The sequence below is a fragment of the Oryctolagus cuniculus genome, chromosome 13, assembly GCF_051225735.1.
Source record: "Oryctolagus cuniculus isolate XC-2025 breed Fujian yellow rabbit chromosome 13, ASM5122573v1, whole genome shotgun sequence".
Lineage (NCBI taxonomy): Eukaryota > Metazoa > Chordata > Mammalia > Lagomorpha > Leporidae > Oryctolagus > Oryctolagus cuniculus.
The window spans coordinates 65687055-65711408 of NC_142879.1; the positions used below are offsets into that span (position 1 = coordinate 65687055).

At 53.0% G+C, this 24354-nt stretch overlaps 1 protein-coding gene across 5 annotated transcripts in view; it reads left to right on the plus strand.

The window, feature by feature from the left end:
• The window catches only part of KIF26B (kinesin family member 26B), a 513525-nt gene that overhangs the window by 406875 nt on the left and 82296 nt on the right, over positions 1 to 24354 (plus strand). For 2 of the 5 annotated variants that reach the window (XM_051820805.3, XM_008268164.5), the window contains 4 exons: positions 13321 to 13527; positions 17647 to 17740; positions 18867 to 19129; positions 21709 to 21892. In XM_051820805.3, coding sequence (XP_051676765.3) covers positions 13321 to 13527; positions 17647 to 17740; positions 18867 to 19129; positions 21709 to 21892 — 748 coding nt within the window. Of the gene's footprint in view, positions 1 to 1790; positions 2026 to 13320; positions 13528 to 17646; positions 17741 to 18866; positions 19130 to 21708; positions 21893 to 22888; positions 23698 to 24354 lie in introns of those variants that run through there. The other 3 variants (XM_089311669.1, XM_089311672.1, XM_089311673.1) reach the window with 3 other exon arrangements.

A 24354-nucleotide genomic window follows, 5' to 3' on the forward strand; every position in this document is an offset into this window, starting at 1 on the left:
GTGAACCAACGGAAGGAAGACCTTTCTCTCTGTCTCTCTCACTATCTAACTCTGCCTGTAAAAAAAAAATAGGTAAAGTCTGAGAACCATTGTGCTTAAGTAAGAAAATTCCGGGCAGGTCCTGTGGCATATCAGGTAAACCCACCACCTGCAGTGCCTGCATCCCATATGCGCACTGGTTCAAGTCCCACCTGCTGCACTTCTGATCCAGCTCCCTGTTAATATGTCTGGGTACGCAGTGGATGATGGCCCAAGTTCTTGGGCCCCTGCACCCACATGGGAGATCCAGAAGAAACTTCTGGCTCCTGGCTTTGGCCTGGCCCAGCCCTGGCTGTTGTGGCAATGTGGGGAGTTAACCAGCAGATGCAAGATTTCTCTCTGTCTCTCTGCCTCTGCCTTTCAAATTAAAAAAAAAAAAGAAAAGAAAACTTCTATGAAACCAATTCCCTTCATCCTAAATCATGGTATTCAAAAAGTTCATGGAAAATGGAATGAAAACATGAGTTTGGATATTAAAATCTACACATAGGAGGGGTCCTCAAAAAGTGCATGGAAATGAGTATTATTAAAAAAATTGTACCAAAAGAAACTTAACTTGTAACTTCATTTTCCCACAAACTTTCTGGAGTACCATTGCTGTAACTTAAATGAAAATGTGTGAAGGGAGCCGGATTAGGGGGCCAAGTCCTCTATCCAAGTTTCCAAAGGAAAGAACCTGTGCCGTCCCACTTCTGAGATGATAACCATCACTCCCTTGGAGTTCAAGTCAGGATGCAGAATGCCGGGGCAGGCAGCTACCCTGCAGCCCTGGGGGACAGGAGCCAGAGCTGCTCTTCCTCCTCTCCTGGAGAAGGAGGAGGTCTTCCAGGCAGCTCCCTAGCACCTGCCCATCCAGGGTGTGCTACGGCTGGACCCAGGCATCTGCATCCCGTGGATTTATGTGCGCTGCTGTAAAACACGTGTTCTCTTCTGGAGTGTTCTGAAGCAGATCCAGCTTTGATTCCCCCCCTTGAATTTAAATATTTTGTCGTCCCTCACTTTCCTACATAAAAGAGAGTGCAGTGCTCATCAGCATTAATAAATATTGATCTGTTGGCTGGCTGATTCATTATCTTTCCTGTCAAGTCACGTCGTTGTTGCCAGTGCCCAGTGCATACGCATACAGCTACTTTCTAATTCTGCACATCTGTGTGTCAGCGACACGTCCCCAAGGCAGGCTCATGGAACAAGCAGTTGGCACGTTTTAAAATGCCACGCTGTGGAAGTGTAGGTTGCAGGGCCGGCTCTGTGGTGTTGCTGGTAAAGCTGCCGCCTGCGTTGCCAGCATCCCAGAGAGGTGCTGGTTCATGTCCAGGCTGCTCCACTTCTGATCCAGCTCCCTGCTAATGTGTGCCTGGGAAAGCAGCGGAAGATGCCCCAAGTGCTTGGGCCCCTGCCATCCACGTGGGAGACCTGGATGAAGCTCCTGGCTCTGGTCTGGCCCAGCCCTGGCCATTACGGCCATCTGGGGAATGAATCAGTGGATGGAAGAGCTATTTCTCTCTCTGTAATTCTTTCAAATAAATCAATAAATCTTTTTAAAAAGCTTCATCCTTAACCTTGTACCACCCCAGGTGGGAAGACTTTCACAGATGGGAGAAGCCAGGACAGATGGGAGTGGTGTGCCGTCACAAGGGGGTGGGGCCCGGGGCCCTCCCAGTGGCTTTACATGTCCATCTGGAAAAGAGCGCTCTCCACAGCCTTGCATTCACTTGTTTGTCCAACCAGACGTCTTTCCTCTGTCCACCCTGCCCATTCCACACCACGGAGTCTGGTACAGTGGGAGCCTCACTGGGCCCTTGCCATGTGCTCGGCTCGTTGCCAAGCGTCTCGTGTGCATCGTCTCTGGATCTCCTAGTACCTTCCTTCAGGTGGAGGCACTCGCTCCACGTCCACCCTCCTGATGTGGGAACTGAGGCCTGGAGAAGCTGGGCAGCGTGCTGCACGACACCGGCCAGCCCCAATCCTCTGTGCACTCTGCCCACGGTGAGCACCCAGCTGGTACCAAGTCTCACCTGTCATCATCTCCGTGACCCCTCCCTGGGCCCTGCTCTCTGATCATAAGCCACTGCCTGTTTGAGACCTGGCTGTGCCCCAGTTCAGAGCCCTTCTCTGCTTCTCTATCATGTTTCTTTTTGTCTCATCTGGCAACTGTTTTCTGAGCTCTTTATAACCCCAAAGCCTCGTATGGTAACTGGCCCAGACTGAGAAGAGGTGCTTGGGCCGGCGTTGCGGCACAGTGGGTTAAGCCACCTCTTGCAACACCAGCATCCTGTATCTGAGTGCTGCTTCAAGTCCTGGCTGCTCTGCTTCTGACCCAGGTTCCTGCTAATGTGCCTGGGAAGGCAATGGAAGAAAGTCCAAGTGCTTGGGCCCCTGCACCCACATGGGAGACCTGAAGACGTTCCAGGTTCCTGGCTTCAGCCTGGTCTAGTTCTGGTTGTTGTAGGCATTTGGGGAGTGAATCAGCAAATGTAAGATTCTCTCTCTCTCCCTCCCTCTCTCTCTTTCTTTTTCTCTCCCTGTGTGTGTGTGTGTCCTTCTCTCTGTTGCTCTGCCTTTCAAATAAATGGATCTTTTAAAACAAGAAGATGAGGTCCTCATCAGATGCATCCTGAAGAAGGGAAGGGGCTCCGATCTGGGCGATCTGGGTGATCTGGGTGATCTGAGTGCGTACCCACCACCCTGGTTTAGGGTGGTCAGCAAACAGCGTCTCTGGTCATTTCTCCCTCGAGTCCTTGCTCCTTGGGCAAGGTTCTTGTAGACTTGGGTGTCCAAATCTAAGAAGACCAACTGTGCACAATGCTCTAGTTAGTGGACAGCAGCGTGCTGTGCCTGCATTCCCCTCTCAGAAGGAAGCGGGTTCCTTCTGCTGCACAGGGGCCCGGCGAGGAACCCAGTGGGCAGAGGGAGGGTTAGGCGCCGGCGCTGGGCTCCAGCTGCAAACCATCCGTCCCGGTGCGTGATAAATGCTTCTGACATTTCCCTTAGAGGCAGCAGGCTGGGGAGCCTTTCACATTCTCAAGTGCAGGAAGCGGCCTTATTGATCAGGTGCCTTTCATTAAAGGCCTCGCAGCCCCTCAGCCACCGAGGGAAAGCTGCCCTCTCGGGCTGCCTCCGCAGTGCGCACTCCGGGCAAACAGGATTAGCATGGCGGGGGTATGGGGACAGGCCTTGCATTGGCCTCGCTGCTACTTCTCGGTGTTGCCTAGGGCACCTGGAGAACACTGTGGGTAGGATCACACCCCATTTGCTTGGAACCCCTTCCTTAACCTCCAAGTATTCCGCACACACATTTTGCCAAGAAAGAACAAACACGTGACCAGGTAGAACGTCACCATTCTGCTTTGAACTGGGCCTCTGCTGCCAGTGGGGGCTTCTCTGACAACGTGGAGGGAGAGCTGAAGGGGCCGTGGGCAGCTGGCCTCGCTGTGGGTAGGGTGGGGTGGCAGGAGCAGTCTCCTCTCCCTGTGGCTGGGCCTCACTCAGCCCCTCGCCAGCCCCAGGCCCCTGACCTCCCCCAGGCTGTCCCCTCTACCCAGAATCCCTGCAGCCCTTCTGGCTAGGAGGCAGCAGTAAGCTTGGGCTCCTTGGAGAGAATTTCAGTTGCTTTAGTTCCCAGCCTACAAGTTGAAAAAAAAAAAAAAAAAAAGTAGCTGCTGCAGGGACAAGCCGCCAAGGCCTTTTTTTTTTTTTTCTTTTCTTTCTTTTTTTTTTTTTTTTTTTTTTTGGGTGCGTGGACCCTCCTGTGTCTCCATCCGTGTCCCCGCCGCTCACAGCCCTGGCTAGGGCTTCGTGCAGAGGGTGTATTCCAGCGCATGCGTAGTGGAGCTGAGCAGGTGCACCGCGGAGGAGCGCGGGACTCTGGAGGAACTCACGGTGAGAGAATGCGGGGCGATCGTGGCTGCTGCGCTCTCTTGCTGTGCCTGATTTATTGGTTGAATGGGAATGAAAATCTCTCTGACTTGCCCAGGGACTTGGGACCAGGACTTCGCTTGTCCTCCTTCCTCCCGCTTCTGTCCTCTTTTAGTGCCAGGAGGACGTGAGGGTGGGAGTGCTGTGTGGTAGCCTGCTGAGTGCGTGTCAGGCAGCGGTGGACGCTCAGTGTAGCGGACTCCGAAACTGCAGGTTAGACTGTTCCGGATTTCAACCCCGGCACCCAAAGGCTCTCTCTGGTTCTTTTATCTTACTCGGGCGATTCCCTTGCTTTCTTGGTTTCCTCCCTCCACTCCTTCCTGGAACTCAGGCTGGGAAACACTCCGTTGCAGGGACTCTGCAGCGCTGAGACAAACGCCTTCTGTCCCATGGCCAAGCTCCACGCCTTGGTCGTGGGCTTGAAAGGCTGCCGGCCCCCTATTCCCATGCGGCACTAGGGTCTCAGGCTGAGGCAGGCGCCTGGGTTCTGTGCAGGTCTCCTCTGTACGTGTTTCTACCAGGAACACCATTACCATCTCCTGGGAGAAGAGCACATTTAGTAGAACTTGAGAGCCCGCACTGAGAGCATCCCTAGAAGCCAGTGTTAGAAAATGGACTTGGGGGATGAATGCCAGAAAGATGTGTTCCTAGTGTGCAGGCAATTGCAGGTCTCCCTTTGTGTTCCGATAGCTCGGCTGTGATTCCGGTGCTTTGGCAGATTCCACAGTGGGTCTTGGTAGCTAGCATTTCTAGACAGACACCTGGCTGGGTTACTTATTTTCAGAGTTCTGGGTTTGATTTATCTTGGTCAAAGGCCAAAAGCAGCGGGATATTGCAGTTCCTGGGGCCGGGGAGGAGCAGGCTGTGAGGTGCAGAAGGTCCTAAATCGAGTGGCCGGTAGCAAGCTGAAGGCTTCCTGTTTCTCATAAAGAGGCAGGGAAAACCAGCGCCCCCTTAGTCCCGTGCCCTGCACGCCAGCGGCGTTGCTGGTAACAGAATGGCCTGCATCAGCCCCGGAGCCTTGGCTGCATCCTGGCAAATCTGCTATTTAGCTCCTCAGTGGAAACACATGAGCCAGCTTCAACAGCAAACGGGCTCTGTGTTGGCAGTAAGTGTGAAGAGCACATCACAAGGAAGTCTGATTGCAGGGTGGCCCCTGCTGCTTTTCTCGAAAATTCCTTCCATGCCGTTTTATCTTTCGAATGAGTGTTATTAGCAATAGTAATGTTTCTGCACAGTATTCAGAAAAATCTCCAGTTATCACCCATTATTTACCCAGAGTCAGCAAAAAGTGAAAGTGGTTGGAAGTCGGGAGACCCAAACTTAACCTTGCATTGAGAACAGTGGGTGAGGTTGGAGAACGTGGGATCTGCCTCTGTCCTGTGGGCACAAGACAGTTAGAATCTAGTGACCAGGTTACCTGGTCTCCTTGGGCAGCGAACACCTGCTGCTTTCCCGAGGACCGGGGCTCCTCCATGGCCAGCGTGCGTGTGGGCTCCGTGCGCCCAGAACCGTTACTTACTGAGGAGCTACTTGGTGGTGAGTGCTTAGAACGGTTATTTGCATCACAGTCATGTACATTCTTCAGGACAGGGATGATTAGCTCCACTTTTCTGATGAGGAAACCTGGCTAAAACAATACGGCCATGGTCACACGGCTACCAAGAGCCAGGGTCCGGCCGAGTTCAGAGCTTTCCCGTAGACTCAGCGGCCTCCATGATAACAACAAAGTACTGCTAGCTGGTGTTTGTGGAGCACTCGCTATGTAGCAGAAGCAGGCGCTGCTGAAAGGGCGACTACTGGCATTTGCTCTTGTAATGAGCACGGCCACCCAGCTAGGGCGGTGCTGTTATGATGACCAGTTTATAGACGTGGCACAGAGCAGGAGGAATCACTCGTCTGTGAACACACACCAGTAAACAGTGCAGCCTCCGGGCCGCCCCCCACGTAGGTCACAGAGAGAATGCGGTTGTGAGGACGAGTGCCCTTGACACTGGAAGGGCTCAGCCAGGGCGTCCCGTATCCCGCATCACTGCAGACCGGGGGGTGCCTGTCTCAGGGTGCATCGTCGCACTAGCTCATCCATTGAAAATAAGTCCCCTAATACAGTGAGCTACGAGATGGAGCCTCTTCTAAAGAGGCCACTGTCAGTCCAGTCCTTTCCAACAGACTGGCCCGGGAGACGCCCCTGTCTTCCTCCTCGTAGCCTGGCGGGCTCTTTCCCCAGCCTGCTAATTGGCGTGAGGGACTCTGCTCCCACAGGCTGCCCGGCCATTAGCGGTGCCTCCCGGGGCAGGGCTCTTGCCTTGGATTCATGCTCCCTCCCCCAGCACTGCAGTCCCTTGCTGGGCTTGCCTCATGACAGATTGCATGTTGATGAAGAGCTTTGGGGAATTTTCTTCCCCCACCTCTTTGTTGAGTACAGCTCATTACCAGCTCCATTTTCTGGCCTTGCACACGCTTCCTCGCGCTCGGCTCTATTGTGCCACCACTTGTCACTTTCCCAGCCCAGCGTTTAAGCGTGTCAATCTCCCCTCTCTGATGGCATTGCTGCTCATTATTTGCTGTCTGGCACCACACGAGCTCACCTGCTGGCATCTTGGAGAAGCCAGCCGCCCACCCAGTCTCCTTAGCCGTGGTTCAGCGCTGGCTGCCACCCAGGCTGCTCTTGCTAGGAAGAACTGGTCACAGGCCACTGCCGGGTGGTGGGCAAGCAGCTGAAGTATATTCGACTTCAGTGTCCTTTGCTTCAAAGTAGGGATCACAGTGATAATAGTTGTCGTCATATTTCCTTAACACAGCTGTTGTGGGGGAAACCAAATGGAAAATGGGTACGCGATGGCCTCTGTAAGGTATAAGAGCTCTGTAAAACTTGCACAGAAGTTGCGGCGGTGGTGCTGATAGCTGACGGACTGGTGGATCTTGTCAGCGTGCAATAGACACATTCCCCAAATAGACGTGGGGTGCCCCTCAGCCTCCTGCTCCCTCCGTCTCCCCCAGACTCAGCTGTGGATCAAAGGGCCCTGGGTGTTCAGGTGACTGTAGCCACGTCATTGTGGAAAGTGCCATGTAGGATTATCGTTGAGTTTTCACGCAAAGGAATCCAATCAGTTTGGTTTGGGTCTGTGACTAATGACTGAACTGTGGCTGGAAGGCCCCGGGGTCCCCTCTGATGCGGCTCTGTGATTCTGTGTTGGGAACTGTGGTTTGCTGGGATGATGGCTTGGTAAGACATGTTTGACAGCTCCCTGTAAATCTGAGGGTTACGACCTTTGACCTTCCTGGTTCTCCCCTGTATTTCCTAGTATTGGAGTTATTGCAGACTTCCAAGATCACTTACTATCTGGCGAATGATGCATTTGGTCCCTAAAAATGTTCTAGAACCTTCCAGTCCCATGAAATCATAAAGATCATCCATCAGAAAAAGTAATTTCAGGGCCAGCAATGTGGCACAGTGGGTTAAGCTGCTGTCTAAGATGCCAGATTCCGTATCAGAGCAGCAGTTCAAGTCCTGGCTGCTCCATTTCTAATCCAGCTACCTGCTAATGAACCTGTGGAAGCACTGAACAATGGCCCAAGTCCTTGAGCCCCTGCCACCCACGTGGGAGACCTGGAAGAAGCTCCTGGCTCATGGCTTCAGCCTGGTCCAGTGCCAATCATCATGGCCATCTGGGGAGTGAACCTGTGGATGGAAGATCTCTCTCTCTCTGTCTCTCTGTGTTACTCTACTTTTCAAATAAATAAATCTTTAAAAAAAAAAGAAAAAGTAATATCAAATCATTTCTAGAATTTTTCTGGGAACTATTTCACCCTCTCCTTTGATAAAACTGGAGGTTAATTGACTTTAGCACTGTTGCGTGTCACCCCTCCAGGCACACTGGGTAAATGAAAATGGGGAAGGAAGTTCATGTTTATGGAGCTCAGTGTGCCATTGAGGGGTTAGCAATATAATCTTACGTTATATTATTTGAAAAGGAGGAAGTTGCTTAAATAATGGCCAGAGGATCACACCCTTAATCCCTTGTAGTGTGTGGTTAGAAATCGGCACTTCATCCAAACCATTTGTGATGGATCTGTCAGGATGTAATAGTGCCCAGGACAGGGAGGCTTCCGAATCCCTTGAATTTCCTGGTAGCTCAGAAAAGTGAATATGTTGGGAACATGTTTCGAGCACTGTCCATTTGTTTGGGTTTCCTGTCTGTCCAGTCCTCTCACTTGGAATGCCCGGGAATGTTCCGTAAGCGGCCAGCAGGGGCACATACATCACAAGGCCTCATCAAGACAGAACCGGGAGGAGTGGAGGATGGCAATCCCACACTTCCCTTCTGCGCGCTCTGCCACAGTTTGCATGGAGGACTCTGCCTTACCCAAAACGGAAGCCGGCCACGTGTGTTTCATCCTGGCAGGGGGAGTGGGAAGGTGACTTGGTCTGGCTTGTCCTGGACGAGTTTGTTCACTGAAGTGTGTGCTTTGATTTTTAATATTAGGACCAGGAGAGAGGCTTCTTGTGTTGTTGATGAGATGCAGAACGTCTGCTTTAGGAGGGGATATGAAGACAGTGAATGCACGTGTCTTTCTGCACCCCCCACCCCAGTCTCCTTCCCTTCCTCTCTCCCCAACTCTTCCTAAGGTATCAAAGGGTTATATCTGGAGGCTGCTGTCTGGTCCATTTTTATCTCTGGTTTTTTACAACTGTCCTCAAGGGAGGTGGGACAGCAGAGCCTTTGTTTAAGATAAGAAAGCAAAGACCCACACCTCCGTCACTTATCTACTCAGTGGTCCTGGTTCCCGCCTCTCCCCTAACCTACAGTGAGGAGACACCCGCTCCATGCACCCTTTTGTTATCCTTGCAAGTTTCTCCACTGCTGAATCCCGCCCAGAGATCCATGCAACACAGGAAAGGCCTCCTGATGCATCCCAACGAGGGCCCAGGACTTCTCACCCCGACCTCGTAGGCAGGCCTGCCCCTCCACCGTGGTCTTTTACCCAGCCTTTGGCTCCCCCTCACCCGAGGCTGAGAGTCAGGGTGCTCAGTGTTTCCACAGCTCACACCCACTGTGGGGCCTCCCATGGCTGCTGTCACTGCGTACGCCCAGTGGGAAGGAAGCAGGTCCTGGGGTGGAGGGCTGCGGGCCGGCTGAGCTGTCTCATGCCATGACCCCTTGGTGCGGGGACCCCTTCCGACTCTTACTCTTCCCACTTCCTCACGGCTGGTGGGTCCTGACCACCCCATCTTACTTGCTTTTGGTTTACCTTGGAGAACAATTTCTAGACACGTTTTGGGAACTCAGCAACAGATGTGAAAGCCTTAAAGTAATTCCAGCATTGCTGGGATGAAGACAAAACTGATGTCCATGCTATTTGTGATTAAATTAGCCCATCTGCATCTTGACCGGTTTCTCCTGCTGAGCTGATTTTATTATTTATTTATTTATTATTACTGGGGAGTGAACCAGTGGATGGACGGAAGATCTCTTTCTCTCTGTCTCTCCCTCTCTCCTTCTCTCTGCTTCTTGAATAAATCTTTCAACATGTAATATAGAAACATGAAGGAATCAGAAGATGTGAATGGTAGACTTCACTGTTTGCTAGAACCTTGTAGAAGAAAGTGTGTTGGTGATCACCTGTGTACTTCCCGGAGCATTTCTTGTGCCCAGGACACAGGTCCCAGAGCAGCCTGCCTGTGCATTATGTGTATCTATGTTATGTTATATGTATCTATGTTATGTGGGCCCTCCTGAAGAGTTTAAGCAAAGCTCACACACAAGGTTGGTCGCTGAGCCGTCTTCCTCCCACCGTAGCCTCGTCTGGGGTCTTTCTCTGATGGGTGAGGCATCCTTCAAGTGGCCCCATTTGCCAAAAGTCCCCCTGAGCCTCACGGTCTGAGGTCTGGGGAAGTCCCCCAGCTGGCCAGCCCCTGGGTCCAGGGACAGGAGACGGAGGGCCTTGCTCGGAGCCCGCCGCGTGGCTGTGCTGTGTGTCTCGGGGCCAGCAGGGCCGTGTGCTGCGGCAGCACTGACTGATGACGGGGCCTGCTCCTCATTAGCCTCCAATAAGGCCGTGTGGCAGGCGGCGGCCGCCTCCGTGTTGATGGAGTGCTTGTGCAGTTCATGGCGAGGCTCTGCCTCTCCCGGCGACATCTCGCCCACCGTTGCTTTCTCCCGCAGTCCCTGGTGCCATCCGGGAGGACATGATTAATGAGCAGTACGTACGAACAACTGGGGCCCGGAGCAACAGCTGTCTCGCACCATCCGCTGGATAATTCGACAAATGAGGCAAAGGGGGGTCCCAGGCAGTGGGGAAGGTGGTGCAGGAGAGGCAGCTCCCCTCCTGCCCGGATCAGCATCAGGACCTCCTCCTTGCTGGAACTTGGATTGTTCTGGTGCTTTCTGCATCACAAAACCTGCCAGCCCACCTGTGGGGGTGAGAGAGCAGGGATCCCTCAGCCCTGAGAGCTGGGGAGAAGGCTGGGTGTATTATCAATTGCTCGGACCCCCTGCACAGAGCAGCCAGGAAGAGAGGGCCTGAAGATGCTGCCGAGACCCTCATGGCGTTGGTAGCAAAACAGGACCTCCTGGCAAGAAGTCCAAGAGACTTCCGGGGATCACAAGTGGTTTCTCCTAAGCACTTGAATTACGGAGGATTAAGCAGGAAGTGGAGTGTTGTACTGAAGGAACAATGACACAAAAGAGCTCAAGCAGAAAAACCCAATTCCCTTCCTTGAGGGTGGGAAGGGAAAAAAAAATCTCCATTTATTTAAATGAGCTGCAAAGAAAAGAAGGGAGTGTGGCATATTCTCCAGCCCAGAGTTCAAGGGCATCTTAAAGACCTGTGTATCTCCTTGGCCAGGCTGGCGGCTGGGGCTTCAGCTGGTGTGCAAAAAATGCAGCCTCATTAAGATGCAGGAGCGCGCCTCCTGGACAAATGAGTCACTAAGGCAGCCCCCTCTGCCCTGCTTCTCCTGGAGGCCCCTGCCTGCCTTAGCTCATACTTTACATTCAGCACCTCTCGTTACCCAGAAATTGCATGCCAAATTGTGAAATAGAAAAGCGGTGGGCCATGCGGCTCCATCAGTTCTGCCTGGCCTTGACTCGCAGCGTTCGGAGGCTGGGCTGGGAGATGCACCTCCCAGCGGCTGCTGTTGGAACACAGGCTCTTAGCACACCTCCCGGGTGACCGGGCACATCTAGGGAGACGCACGGAAACGCACGCTGACCAGAGCAAGTCACAGCGAACACGGAAATGGCCAGAATGGGCTGCAGATCCTCATGGTGGTTGGCAGTCCCGTGTGCAGTGGCACACAGTGGGAAGTTGCCAGTTTTCAGGAACAGGAGCCTGATGGGCCCAGGGCTTAATAACCAGCTCTACCAGGTGCTTCCGAAAGTTCACGGATTTTCAAACTTTTCTGCACCCAAGTCAACTTATCTTTTAATGCCATTTTTTTCCTGTGATCTGTTGGAAGCCCTCTGGTATCTGTAGTGGTCCCCATGGTATCCAGGGTTTGTGGTGGGGGTTCTGGAACCTTCTCCTGAGCCCTGTGATGGGGACGTGGTAGGATATGAAGGTGCAGAGGGAGGCCAGGCCAGGGGGAGGACAGACGAGGAACAGGAGTCGAGCACACACACACATGTGCTCGGCCCCACGTTCCCCACTGCCCGTGTCAGCTCCTTGGACGCTCCCGGTAATCCAGTGAGACTGGCATTGTTCTTCCTGTTACATGGGCGAGCAGACTGAGGCTCTGAGAAGCTTGACTGTTTATGGGAGGTGGCAGCTGGCGTGATGGGTAGAGAGGGGGCTTTCGTGGTGAGGCCAGAGTCCAGCCTTGCCACCCAGTAGCTCAGTGATCTGGGAGAAGTTCAATGCCACGTGCTCTCTCTGCTGTAAAAGACCAGTACCCTGACACAGGGATGAGTGGGGGGATAGAATGTGATGGTGTTGATGACGGTCACAGCCGTGGCACAGCACAGCCCCTCAGAAACAGGCAGGCCTCTCCTGTGCCCTCACAGCGGGGGATCCAAGATCCGAACCCTGAGAGCTCAGCCCCACGCCACCCCCGGCTCCTTCCGTGGACCTCTGAACTGTTTCCCCTTCAGCTTTGCACCCTGCCACTTAAGCCCATGCCTCAGCAGACAGGGCTGGGACAAGCGGGAGGCTGACTTCGCTCCATCACATACAGTCCCTGTCCTTCTCTGAACCTTTCTGTATGTTTGCGACATTTGATTTACGCATTCACACCCCTCCTCCCCCAAAATCTCACGACAGTTTTCATCAGCCCTGACACCTGATTGGACAAAGAGGGCAAGACACAGCGGGGTGCTGCTAACTAATCCTGGGGCGTGCCTTCCACAGCTGCCACCTCCTACTACTGAAATTGTCTGTCTCGACCTCTGTCTGCCCTGCTGCCCTGTGCACTGCACAGATCTTTGCATCCGTCCTACCTGGCACATAGTAGGTGCTCAGATAAAGTGCCCATCACAGGCTGCACTGAACCGGCAACATGGGAAAGGAGAACTGGTGTGCAAGCAAAGGTTGCTCCTTTCTCAGGCCTGCAGCCTAAAGCCTTGTGCGCGGCTTCAGCTCGGTTTATGCTCACTTGAGCTTTGTCAGGCACGCTTTCCATTTCCACAGGCCCCAGGCTCCCTCCTAGGAGTGGCCCGGGGCTGGGCTGGGCGTGAGCACTGGAGATGCTTGCGTTCAATTACTCAGAAGGTGGGTCAAAGGGCACTGCCTCCTGTTGGCTGCAGAGAAGCGCTTTCATTCCCTGAGATGACAATTCCTCTGCACTCACTTAATGGGATCCCAAATAACATGTTGCAGACCCATCTTTTATCACGGCTGCCCCTTGGAACGCATTTCAAATGCTGGCCATTAAAAACAGGCTACTTTATAGGCCTTTAATGATGACACTAATAACTGTGGATTTTTGTCTCCCAGAGTCCTGATGAGCCGAGCCAAGGAGTAAATTACAGAGCTAACTTTTATGTGCGGGGTTTATTGATCTGTAAGCTTCGAGGGAGCAGCACCAGCCCCTATAGCTTAGCAGTCCTGATTACCTCTTCATCTTTGTAATTGGGCCACTAGGGCACCGTTAATTTTCCATTTATATGAACAGGAAGACAAAGAACACCGTGTGCCATCTCGGTATTAAAGCAATGGACGTATCAAAAGAATTCCACCTGCTAATTATAAATAAATCAGGTTTCCCGTGGCCCAGTGAGGAGGTTGCCAGTTCTTCGTGCGTTTCTTCATAACTGATCAAGAGAAAGTTCAGCGCGCTGCGTGTGCCGGCATCACGAGGATGCGAGGACTCCCGTGCGTGGCGGGAGAGCCTTAGTCCGTGTCCTCTTCCCTCGTGCTTCCCAACAGGTGAAGGTCATGCTCCGCATTTGCTCCACTTTGGCTCGGGACACCTCCGAATCCAGCTCCTTCCTCAAGGTGGACCCCCGGAAGAAGCAGATCACCCTGTACGATCCCCTGACTTGTGGCGGGCAAGGTGCCTTCCCGAAGAGAGGCAGCCAGGTTCCTCCGAAGATGTTTGCCTTTGATGCGGTTTTCCCCCAGGATGCATCTCAGGTGGGTACACACCTTGGGGGCCCAGGCAGTGTTGGCTCAAGAAGCCTTGTCTTACCTTCTAGGACCTGTGGCTGGGAGGGCGTCGCCTGGAGCTCCGGGATGGACCAGTTCCTGCAGCCACACCCCTGGGGTCTTAGCTTGGTGCTGGGTGTCAGTGGAGCATCTTGCCTAGGGAGAAGAAAGTTGGGGAAACAGCCAGGCCCGCACTCAGAAACAGAATGATAGCAAGCAGAGCTGGGGGCCAGGGCACAGCCGGAGGCAATTGCTGGTGGCTGCTCCATTAGGGCTCTGCTCTTAACTGGGCTTCTGAGTGTGGGCTAAAAGCTTTGGGCAGCTGGGCTACAATGAGCTGATGGCCTAGAGCCCTACAGAAATGCGCTGGGGTTGTGGGCAGGTCTGTAGGCCTGGGCAGGAATTGAAGTGCAGGAACTGATCAGGCTGCCACGGGTCTTGAAACCTGGATGTACAGAGTGGAGGGGAAAGAGAGAGGCTAGGGGGGTAGCTCTTTGATCTGTGAGCTGTTGCTGCAGTACCAACCATGCCAATATCCAGTGCTTAAAACAGTAGCGTTTATTGGCCGTGGATCCGCAGAGCAGTTCCTCTGGTGCTAGCTTGGCTCACGCGTGTCTGTGATCAGCTGTACATTGGATGCATAGCTTTGCAGATCTTGCATAGGTTTTGTCACATGTTGGGGGTTGGCTGCTCTTAGGTTGGCCCAAGATAAGGCTGACCAGGTCATTTGGTTTCTTTTCCACACTGGCCATCGTCATCCAGCGGGCTAGCCTGGGCTCATTCTCAGGTCCATGACCAGGACCCAAGTACATACACCACTTGAAGCCTAGGCTCAGAACTGCCACAAAATCATTGCTGCTGCATCTGTTGGCCCAGATTCAAGGGGTGGGAGGAGACTCCTCTTGACTGGAAGAGCTGCAGAGCCACGCGGGGCAGGGTGGAGAATCAGCGCCATTGTGTGACTCTACGACCGGCATTGTATGTGTGGGATGCTTGGGACGCACGATGCCAACATTCCTGGAGCAGGCTCAAGCAGTGAGTTGTGACCCTAGTGATGATGCAACTGGAGCTTCTAGCAGCTCCAGTGAATTAAGAAACCAGTGAACAACCTAGGTTACAGGTATACCGCGACCTGGTTTGCCTGTGTTGTGGTGTCAGACTCCTGTACCTTTGCAATACATTTCTAGGACTTCCCAGGATTGATAGAAAAGTCTGTGTGATCTTGGTAGCTCACAACTGGTAGGAGCACTTGAGGATGACGGTGCTTGTCATGACCCTTTGCAGCCTCTGTTAGTTTCCTTCATGTTGCGAACTGAGGCTAGGAAGTCCCAAGTTCACACAGCTCTGGTACCCCACATACACAGATGTGATGTAGGCTCCATTCTTGAAGAAGTGCAGCCTGTGGTTCCCCCAGAGTTTGACCATCAGAATACCAAGTGCTTCATGCATACGTTCTGTGGTTTCTCCCTTCCTTACATTTGTGTGTGTGTGTGTGGTGTATATTGTGTGTGTGTGTGTGAATGTTGCACCACCACCCAGTGGGCTCAGTAATTTAAACCTGACACTGAGTCTAATAAATGGCCTACACAGAATTTAATTAACACCATTAAAACTTTCCAGAAGCAAATCTCAGTAAGTTGTAAGAATTCCAAAGCAAATCCTAAATTAAGCGTAGACTATTAATGAGTTTTAGATTTGCTCCAGAAAAAGGAGCCATTTTTATTGCTAGTCTTACTTGGATTTCACACTTGGTTCCTGAGCCTGGTGTGCTCAGCGGTGCAGTTTCACTCGTTTCAGAATGCGTCAGTTTTGTTCAAATTTCTGATGTCGTAGTAAATTTCATTTCTGTATTAAATTGCAGTTTTTGAGCTGTTTCAGATCTATGAACCCCACTGACTCATCCTAGAATTCTGTGGGGTGGTAAAGGGAGGCAGTGCCACTTTTACCCAGCAGACAAGGACACTGATCCTCAAAGATTCAATCCGACATTCATGGCCCCTTTCCTGGGCAGGTGTCCTGGCTTCCCGTCAGCCTTTGGTGTCCTCGGGCAGGTGCCTCAGCCTCTCTGGGCCTGCAGAATGAGGAAATGACAAAAATGGGTCTCGTCAGGCTGCTGGGGCTCACTGCTGCAATGTAGACATAAGGTGCTTAGAAAAGAGCCAGGAACGCAGGAAGTGCTCAATTAGTGTTAGCTGTTTTTGTGGTTGCATCATCAGGGTTAGTCTCACGTTGCCAGTCACGGGCCAGCTCAGCCCCCAAGGTAAGCCCCCCAGGGGCCTCGTGCTCAGGTCCTTGCCTGGCAAGCAGAAGTCGCCCCCAGTCTCCCAGGACGTCAGCTCCGCAGGCAGAGCAGTGACTCAGACAGCCTGGTTCCTCCTTGCTCCTTATACGCCACGTGGCTCATGCAGTCACTGGCCGCCCACTGTTGGGACAGACGTCACAGAATCTGGCTGGGGGGTGGGAGTGCGTGTCCGTCTCAGCCCTGTGGGGGAAGAGACTGCCCTTGGGCCGGCTCCCTGTCCCTCCAGGCCCAGGGCAGGGACAGCAGAGGGCCTCAAGGGGCCACTCTCGGCTCTTAACTAACCCCACATGGAAAAGCCAATGCCCATTCTCTTCTCAGTGGACAGCTGGGAGAACTTGGCCAGGACATGGCTGTCCCATGCTGGGCCCTCGGAGGTCATCCAGTGTCTCTTCCATCCCCTGGCCTCTGCATAGTTGGCACAGTGGCAGCTATGTGGTCCACAAACAGCCAGTGCTCACCCCGGTGACGGAAATCAAAAACGGCTGAATTACGGCTCGAGATGGGTCCTCAGCCTCCCCACGCCCATCTCACTCTGTGTCCCAAGAGGGCAGAGTTCACGGGGCAGCAGCCTCAGCCTGGCAGATTCCATTGAGATTCTGCTGCCCGACTCTCAGGGCTCGGTGCCTCCATCCTGGGGTGGGGCAGGAGGGTATGGAAGACCCAGTGGAAAGATCCAGAACACAACCCTGTTCTGCCACCCAGTGGCCCAGGAGGACCCCCCAGCAGCGCTGCTGAGGCGACCACCCCGGAACAATAGGCAGTTGTTAGGTGTGTGCTTTTCCAGAAAATTGATTTTCAAATACTTAAGTTCACTGTGCTGCTGAAACCTGGAGCTGAATAACGGCATTCATGGCCGGGGCTAACCGGGTCCAGACTCCCACGGGGAGGCACAGGGCCCGGGCGACACCGAGCCCCCGTGCTTGCCAGGCGCCCGGGCCCTGACGGCAGCCCTCAGACAGAAACGCAGGCGATGGGACACAGGAGCATCTTGTCCTCTTGCTCAGGGATTTCTCAGAGCTCCACACTGGGCCACAGAACGTGCCGAGTGAGTGCCTGTTGTTTGCAGAGCACTGCAGTGTTGCGTGTTTGTAGGGACATGCAAACCCCATCCAGAGCCTGTTCCCTGCCCAGGGAGTTTGTAGACAAGTGGGAGGTGAGACAGGCACACCAGCTCGAGCGCATGCGCAGGGACAGGCTGCCCTGTGGCCACGAGGCTTCGTCCATTGAATGTGTGTGTATGTGTGTGTGTGTGTGTGTAGGAAGGGAGTATAGGCTGGCTTTGAAAACAAGACGTGGACTGAAAATCAGGAACAGGATCGGGAGAGGAAGTAGGCAGATCACAGACCTGCATTTGGAGCTGCTGTGTTTCTCACTATCTCTCCTAAGTGGCCTGTCACCTGTTTTACCACCGCCAAGCCTGGTCCATTCCATAAATGTGGGTATGTGGAGAGCAGAGGGCCCTGATGGGGCATTTAAATGCCTCATCCAGGAGGCCAGAATGGCAAAAGAGGGGAGAGTAGGCAGCCCTACCCCAGCCTGCTCCTGCCCGGTCCCGTGAATTAGCAGTTAGCTGATTTGCACTTAGCGTGTGTGGTGCTCAGATTTGCCAGGGCTGGGAGGTCCCCAGGGGTCGCGAGCTCCCCCAGAGCTCCGTGGTAGAGGCTAGCCCATCCAGGAAAGCAGTGACATTCGGGACACAGAGCTGGGATCCTGCAGCCCAGCAGCCAGACTCACTGTTAATGTCGCTTAACCGTGCCTCAGTCCTGTGGTCCGTTCCCCACTCACGTCTCCCCTCGCGTCTGCAGGCTGAAGTGTGTGCCGGAACCGTGGCAGAGGTGATCCAGTCTGTGGTCAACGGAGCCGACGGCTGTGTGTTCTGTTTCGGCCATGCCAAGCTGGGTGAGTGACAGTCTGGCTCTGCTTGGGTTTCCTTGGGCCCCACCCATGCTTGTGGAATGGTTCCCAGTGCCCGCCGGTCAAAGGCAAGGTTAGTGTCCCCTGGCTGCTCGACTGAAAGACCACAGACCACCATTTCGGCTTTTGAAACATAGGTGCTTGGTGCAGAAAAGACTTGGAAGGCCACAGAGATGAACAAGGGGGTGGCAGCGCTGTTCCCACACAGCCCAGGCTGGAGTCAGACACACAAGGCAGCGGGAAGATGTACATTTCCTCAGCAGGGAAGGCTTGGGAAGCAGACAGGGCCCCTGTATCCCCAGAAAAGCCAGAGGAGCCACCTCCAAGCAAAGCCCAGAACCATGTCAGGAAATGTCTAGAAGCAACCTTGTTTCTAGAAGTTGCCAGAATGTTCGCGAGCTGAAGTGCCCAGGAAGGAAGGCAGGGGAACACCCCCACGACGGTTTTTACTTGACTCCTCCTGTAGTGCCTTCTCAACCCTGACCTGTGGCCATCTGCTCGCCAGGCCTTGCCTTAGGCACTTGGTAAGTTGGTCACTTGGGGAGCTCTGGTATGTATCCCCAGGCAGAGACCCATACAGGGCCGTGGAGGGCACAGAGGCCAGTGCTCAGCCAGGCTGGGGAGCCCATGCTCTCTCTCTCTAACTCTGTGTCTTCCCCATCTCATCTGGATCTCAGATCAAAGCAGATCCTGATTTTAATGGAGTTTGCTCTTGCTATAAAGATATGCACAGCGTTTAACCGGAGGAAGGGTATAAAGTGTGAGTGTGACGGTTTAATCTGTACGGTGGCTATAAGAAGAACCTCAGTAGTGCTCAGAAGTGCCTGCCTTCCGACTCTGTGTGAAACAGCGCAGAGACTGGGTAGCCCGGAACACGCCGACGGAATCTTGTCATTTGGGCTCTTGCATTCTTTATTACAGCCATTTAATCGGTCATGCCTTTTTTATTTTTTTTTTTTTTTTTTTTGTCCTTGTCAGTTGCTTACTGTTTTCCTCGCCTTTCCCCCACTTTCCCATGCTCTTCCTCTGTGTCCTTGGTGTCTGCTTTTGAGGCTTCAGAGAGGGTTGCCTGGGCCTCACGTTGATCTTCTTCCTCCCCCTGCTCGTGCAGGAAAATCCTACACCATGATCGGAAAGGATGACTCCATGCAGAATCTCGGCATCATCCCCTGTGCCATCTCCTGGCTCTTCAAGCTCATCAATGAACGGAAGGAGAAGACCGGAGCCCGTTTCTCTGTCCGGATCTCAGCCGTGGAGGTGTGGGGCAAGGAGGAGAACCTCCGGGACCTGCTGTCCGAGGTGGCCACGGGCAGCCTGCAGGACGGCCAGTCCCCAGGCGTGTACCTCTGCGAGGACCCCATCTGCGGCACGCAGGTGACTGCTTGTGGAGCTCGGTGGGCCCCGAGCTGGCTCAGCTCAGCCCCCCAGGGTGAGGGCAGAGCAGCCCGTGAATCACTCCCCGTGTAAACCAGGAGGCTGGCGAGTGTTTACTTTAAAGTGGACTGGAGCTTTATGGCCTGCAGCTGCGGGGCCATCTGCTCGCCCAACCTAAATATTTGTACCTTGAATCTAATTGACAGTGAGCAGGAACCACAATTGTTGGAGCATTTGGGAGGGAATTGAATTCACTTTCTTTATGCTCCTTTAAAAAAAAAAAAAAAGAGTACAATCTTTCTTTTGTTTAACAACAAACCGAAATATTTAGTGCTCTGCACAAATAGCTGTGGCCGTTACTGGGGCTGTTTATGGCTCTATAAACTGGGTTTCTGGCACTGGTTTACAACCATATTAGCAGTGCTATAGGAGAAACTAATAACCACTTTCTAATTAGAACCATGATATAATTGCTAGGCCCATGGAAGCCAAGAGAAGCTGCAGTTTGCCTGTGCGGGATGCTGCGCCTGTTTCGAGGGTGTCCGCCTTGCTGTGTGACAGTGGCAGCCAGAGGCACTCGGGGCTCCCTCGCTCATATCCACAACAATCCGTTCTCCCTGTCTAAGCAGGCGGCTTTGTTCTCTGGTTTCCCCAGATGCCACCAGTTTTACACAGGTGTCTGTCAGAAAAGCACCTGGGACTGTTTGCCCTCCTGGCCTCGGGCATGTCACCTGCTCACACCTGATCATGCCCTGCCCCTGCCATTTCCATAGTGAATCCTCGTTAGTCTGTACCAGGGTCAGCTGGAAGACTTGTGAAGAGCCTGATGGCTGGGCTGCACCTCTAGTGTTTCTGACTCAGCAGGTCTGGGGTGGTCCCCTCCTAGGCATCTCCAACAAGTGCATATGTGAGGCTGGTGTTGGATCGCACCTTGAGAACTGATGTTCTAAAGCCCAAGACGTGCTCAGACGGAGCCTCCACAGCACCTGTGCTGGAATCGGTGGCGCCCTGCCGTCACTCCTGTCCCAAGCGTTACCCAGACATTCAAATAAGCTTGTACCTCCATTCACGTTCATGACCCCATTTGCCCAGGTCCACTGCGTGAAAGATCTGGTGAGCCGAAGGCCAGGAAGAAAAAAGCATAATATTGTCTAATTCTTCTTCTGGAGAAATCTTTCAACTTCTTTGGTTTACTTTTCTGTAGCAAGTACAAAACCATGAACCCAATAGTTTTTTCTTTAAAGTTCAAGCCTTCGCTTGCCTCAGGTTCCAAATATTGGTTCTCAAGTTCAAAATCATAGATACAGAGTTAAAAATGGTCAGAGTTGGCTGGCGCCGCGGCTCAATAGGCTAATCCTCCACCTTGCGGCGCCGGCACACCAGGTTCTAGTCCTGGTCGGGGTGCCTGATTCTGTCCCGGTTGCCCCTCTTCCAGGCCAGCTCTCTGCTGTGGCCAGGGAGTGCAGTGGAGGATGGCCCAAGTCCTTGGGCCCTGCACCCCATGGGAGACCAGGAGAAGCACCTGGCTCCTGCCTTCGGATCAGTGCGGTGTGCCGGCCGCAGCACACCGGCCACGGCGGCCATTGGAGGGTGAACCAATGGCAAAAGGAAGACCTTTCTCTCTGTCTCTCTCTCTCACTGTCCACTCTGCCTGTCAAAAAAAAAATACAAAATCAAAAAATGGTCAGAGTTTCTACCAACCTCAAGTCCTCTTCATCAGTTCTCTGGATCAATTAGAAAGATGAGTTTCCTTTTTTCCCTTACCTCCCTCTGCCACCAAAATAAAAACCAAACAAACAAACAAACAAAACAAGTGCTGGTCCCATTGGTAAGCTTTAGGATTCAGGTTTACTGCAGCTGTCCCAGCTTGTGGACACCAAGGCCAGCACGCGCTCTTTAATCACTTAGTGTGTGTGATCATGAATTCGTAAACTGAAGTTAAAAACCGATCTAAGATACAAATGAGATAGCCAGGTATCTTGCGTGGTTCAGTGCCTTGTGCATTTTCTAGTTTACGATGAAAATAGTAGATGCAACCTGATATTAGCTTCCGGATCTGAAAAGTCACGAGGCAAGTGAGACCTAACCAAGTTGTTTTACTTCTTTGGGCTCCTGCAGTGCTGTCAGATCAAAAAGCATGCTTCACAAGTCTCGTTGTCTCCAAACAACCTGACCTCTGAGCTCAGGGTGCAGTCACAGCCTCGTGTTTTCCTAGGAGTGGTGGTTTGCTGTCCGCTGTGGAGATCAGAACAAACCATCTGCTCCCACTGCCCACTCCCATATGACCATTTGTTTTTCACACCTGCTATTTACTCATTCTCCTTAAGTTGTAAAATGGGTAAAAACGGGTTGCATCCAAGAAGCATGCTCGGTGTTAATTCTTAGAAATGAATCAATTAAGCTGGGAACTGGGCGTGAGCGCAGGACCCGCTTTCAGCCATCGAGGGGCATGTGGCTTTTGCACGTGGCCGGCCGGATGGAGCCATGAACCCCACCTCCCTCCCCCGCCCCACCCTAGGCATGAGTGACAGGCACGGCCTCCTGGAGCTGCAGCCTCACTCTCGGCTTCTCTCTTTCAGCTGCAGAACCAGAGCGAGCTGCGGGCCCCCACCGCAGAGAAAGCCGCCTTCTTCCTGGATGCCGCCATCGCCTCCCGGCGGAGCAGCCAGCAGGACTGCGAGGAGGACGACCACCGAAACTCCCACATGCTCTTCACCCTGCACATCTACCAGTACCGGATGGAGAAGAGCGGGAAAGGCGGAAGTAAGTCGGCGTCTCGTCCCGCCCCTCCTCATCGGGATCCGGGGAGCCCTGACCTTTCCTTGGAGCTCAGGGGTTTGCAATTCGAGGTAATTGTAAAGCCCGAGCTCAAGCTGACTTCCCAAGTGTTCGAGGCAGAAGGTCTGCTATGGAAAAGATAATTTACAAGTGTGGTGGCCGTGGGAATGTGCAAGGACAAACCGACGAAGAAAAACAGCACAGAATCTTTCTGTTCCCAAACCATAAAGGTGCTCATCGGGACAGACCCAACACGTAGTGGCGATCCGCCACTAACCATTAGCTTGAGTCCGTTTTATGGACCCACAAGAAACAGTCATGTTGTCCAAACAGCCCGTAAATCAGATCTGGACTCTGGCTGCCTCCCTCTGGTCGTGGCCATCGGGGGGTTTCACTGTGAAGGCCCCGGCTCCGTTCCTGCCCTGGGAGCCAGCTGCACCGCCGGGACCCTCACACGGCCATTATCAGTCCCCTCTTGGCTGTTGGCCAAAGGCGGCCCCGGGCCTTGGTGCAGTTCTCCATCCTCTGTCTTTCACATAGAGTCTGCTCCCAGCCCAGCGCTGGCATTCCAATGCCCAGCCAGGTGTCTCAGGGGAGACCCAGGGGGACTTTTTAAGGTAAGTTGTGGGCCTTGGGCCTGGGCCAGCCTGCTGTGGCCTTCAGGGCCTCATTCCACGTCTGCCATGTGGGGCTTTCAAAACAGACAGCTGGCCCCAGGGCTTCTTGAGGGGTGGTCCCAAGGACACCGGATGCAGGAAAAACAAGCCAGCTCTTGAGTTAGGAGGTTAACCCTGGCCTGGAAATTATAAAGCCAATTGATATAAGCCGGCGGCAATCAACACACGTGTTCTAGATGAAGCCTGGAATTAAGACACTCAACAGGCATGTGTGGACAGGCTCCTTCTTTTGTGTCTTTAGCAGGATTTGGGGAATCTATCCAGTTATGTAACTGTCACCGCTGAGGAGGCACAGGACAGCGCCATCACCATATGACATTCCCTCTTGTCCCTTGGCATCAGCCCCTCCCTCCACCCCTAGCCCTCTGACAACCACTGATCTGACTTTTCATCCTGCCGGCTTTGCATTCATCCAGGAGATCATAGCCCTAGACTCATGTGGTGCCTGCGTGGCCCTGTGTGCCTGGCTTCTTTCATTTGCATAATACATCTAAGAGCCCTGTGTGCTGCCGCCTGCTCCTCTAGTTGTGGCTGGGCCTGGCGCCCTGGCCCCGCCCCCAGCCCCACCCCCCAGAACTACAGGAAAGCACCCTCAGGTGGGGCTGGAGCTTGCTGCCCTAGCAGTGGAGACTTGAGTCCCCAGATTTGGGCACCAGCGGCAGAAGCTCAGATCTCTCCGGACAGCCCGTGCTGGCGAGGAAGGTGTGGTCAGGGATGAGCTGACTTTGTTGAATGTGAGACTTCGCACTGTGTGGAGTGCTTCTGTTTAGAATAACATCCTTACAGAAGGAAACAAGGGATTAGGCCCGGGGTGAGCCGATCCAGATCCAGACCTTTAAACCCACGACGGAATTTCATGCACTTTCTCCTCACGGTCTGGGAGCTGGCTTTAAATCCTGGCCTCGCTCTTCCTTCTGGGTGACGTCTGAGCAGTGCGCATGTGAGGGTCTGGGAAAATGTTTATTTCCTTCTTCTAAGCAGCTGTCAATAAAAATAATGACAGCAATCAGAGCCTGCTGTGGGACCTTGTACTTTCAGCAAAGGGTCACTCACAAAAGACCCGAAACTTGAGCCAAATGGGACCCAAATGGCAGTGAACAGAAGAACCCAGAGGTGGGATCACCCCTCATCTTCCTTCTCCCACCCTGTCTCATCCCGTCCTGTCCCGTAGGCTCTCAACCTAACAAGGCTGTGTTACAGTTTCTCGATTTTTCAGTTCGTGGCTCTGCGTTTAGTTTGGAATCTGAGAGAAGGAAGAAAGCTCAAGAGCAAGGAGTCATTTAATTAAAGGACTTCACATGTAAGAACCTGGAGTTCAGCTTGCACAGAGGTTCAGGTTAGGACATTCCCTAACCCCAGCGATCCATCCCAAACCAGTACTTAAGAATCCTGGGCACTTATTAAATTTTTAACATCAAACTCGTCTTCTTTTTTTAAATTGTAGGAGAGAGTTGCTTTTAAATAATAGATTCAGGTTAAAGGGAAAGGCAAATACCATTAATGGCTTCCAAAAGCTCTTTGAGTTACTTTCTAATGTATTGGAAGATGGGAACAAAGAAGGGAGGGGGGAGTCCAGGCTACTGCGGCTAAGGCTGAGAAAGATCTGGGGGCGCCTCCTGCCGGCCCGAGCACCCTGTGTCCCCACGAAGGGGGGCTCCAGGCCAGAATCCCACCCCCCCAATCCCCACCCCTGTCTCCTGCTTGCTTGACTTGGGTGAATTTATATTTGTTTAAAATGTAATGAGAAGATTTGAAGTGTTGTTTAAAATG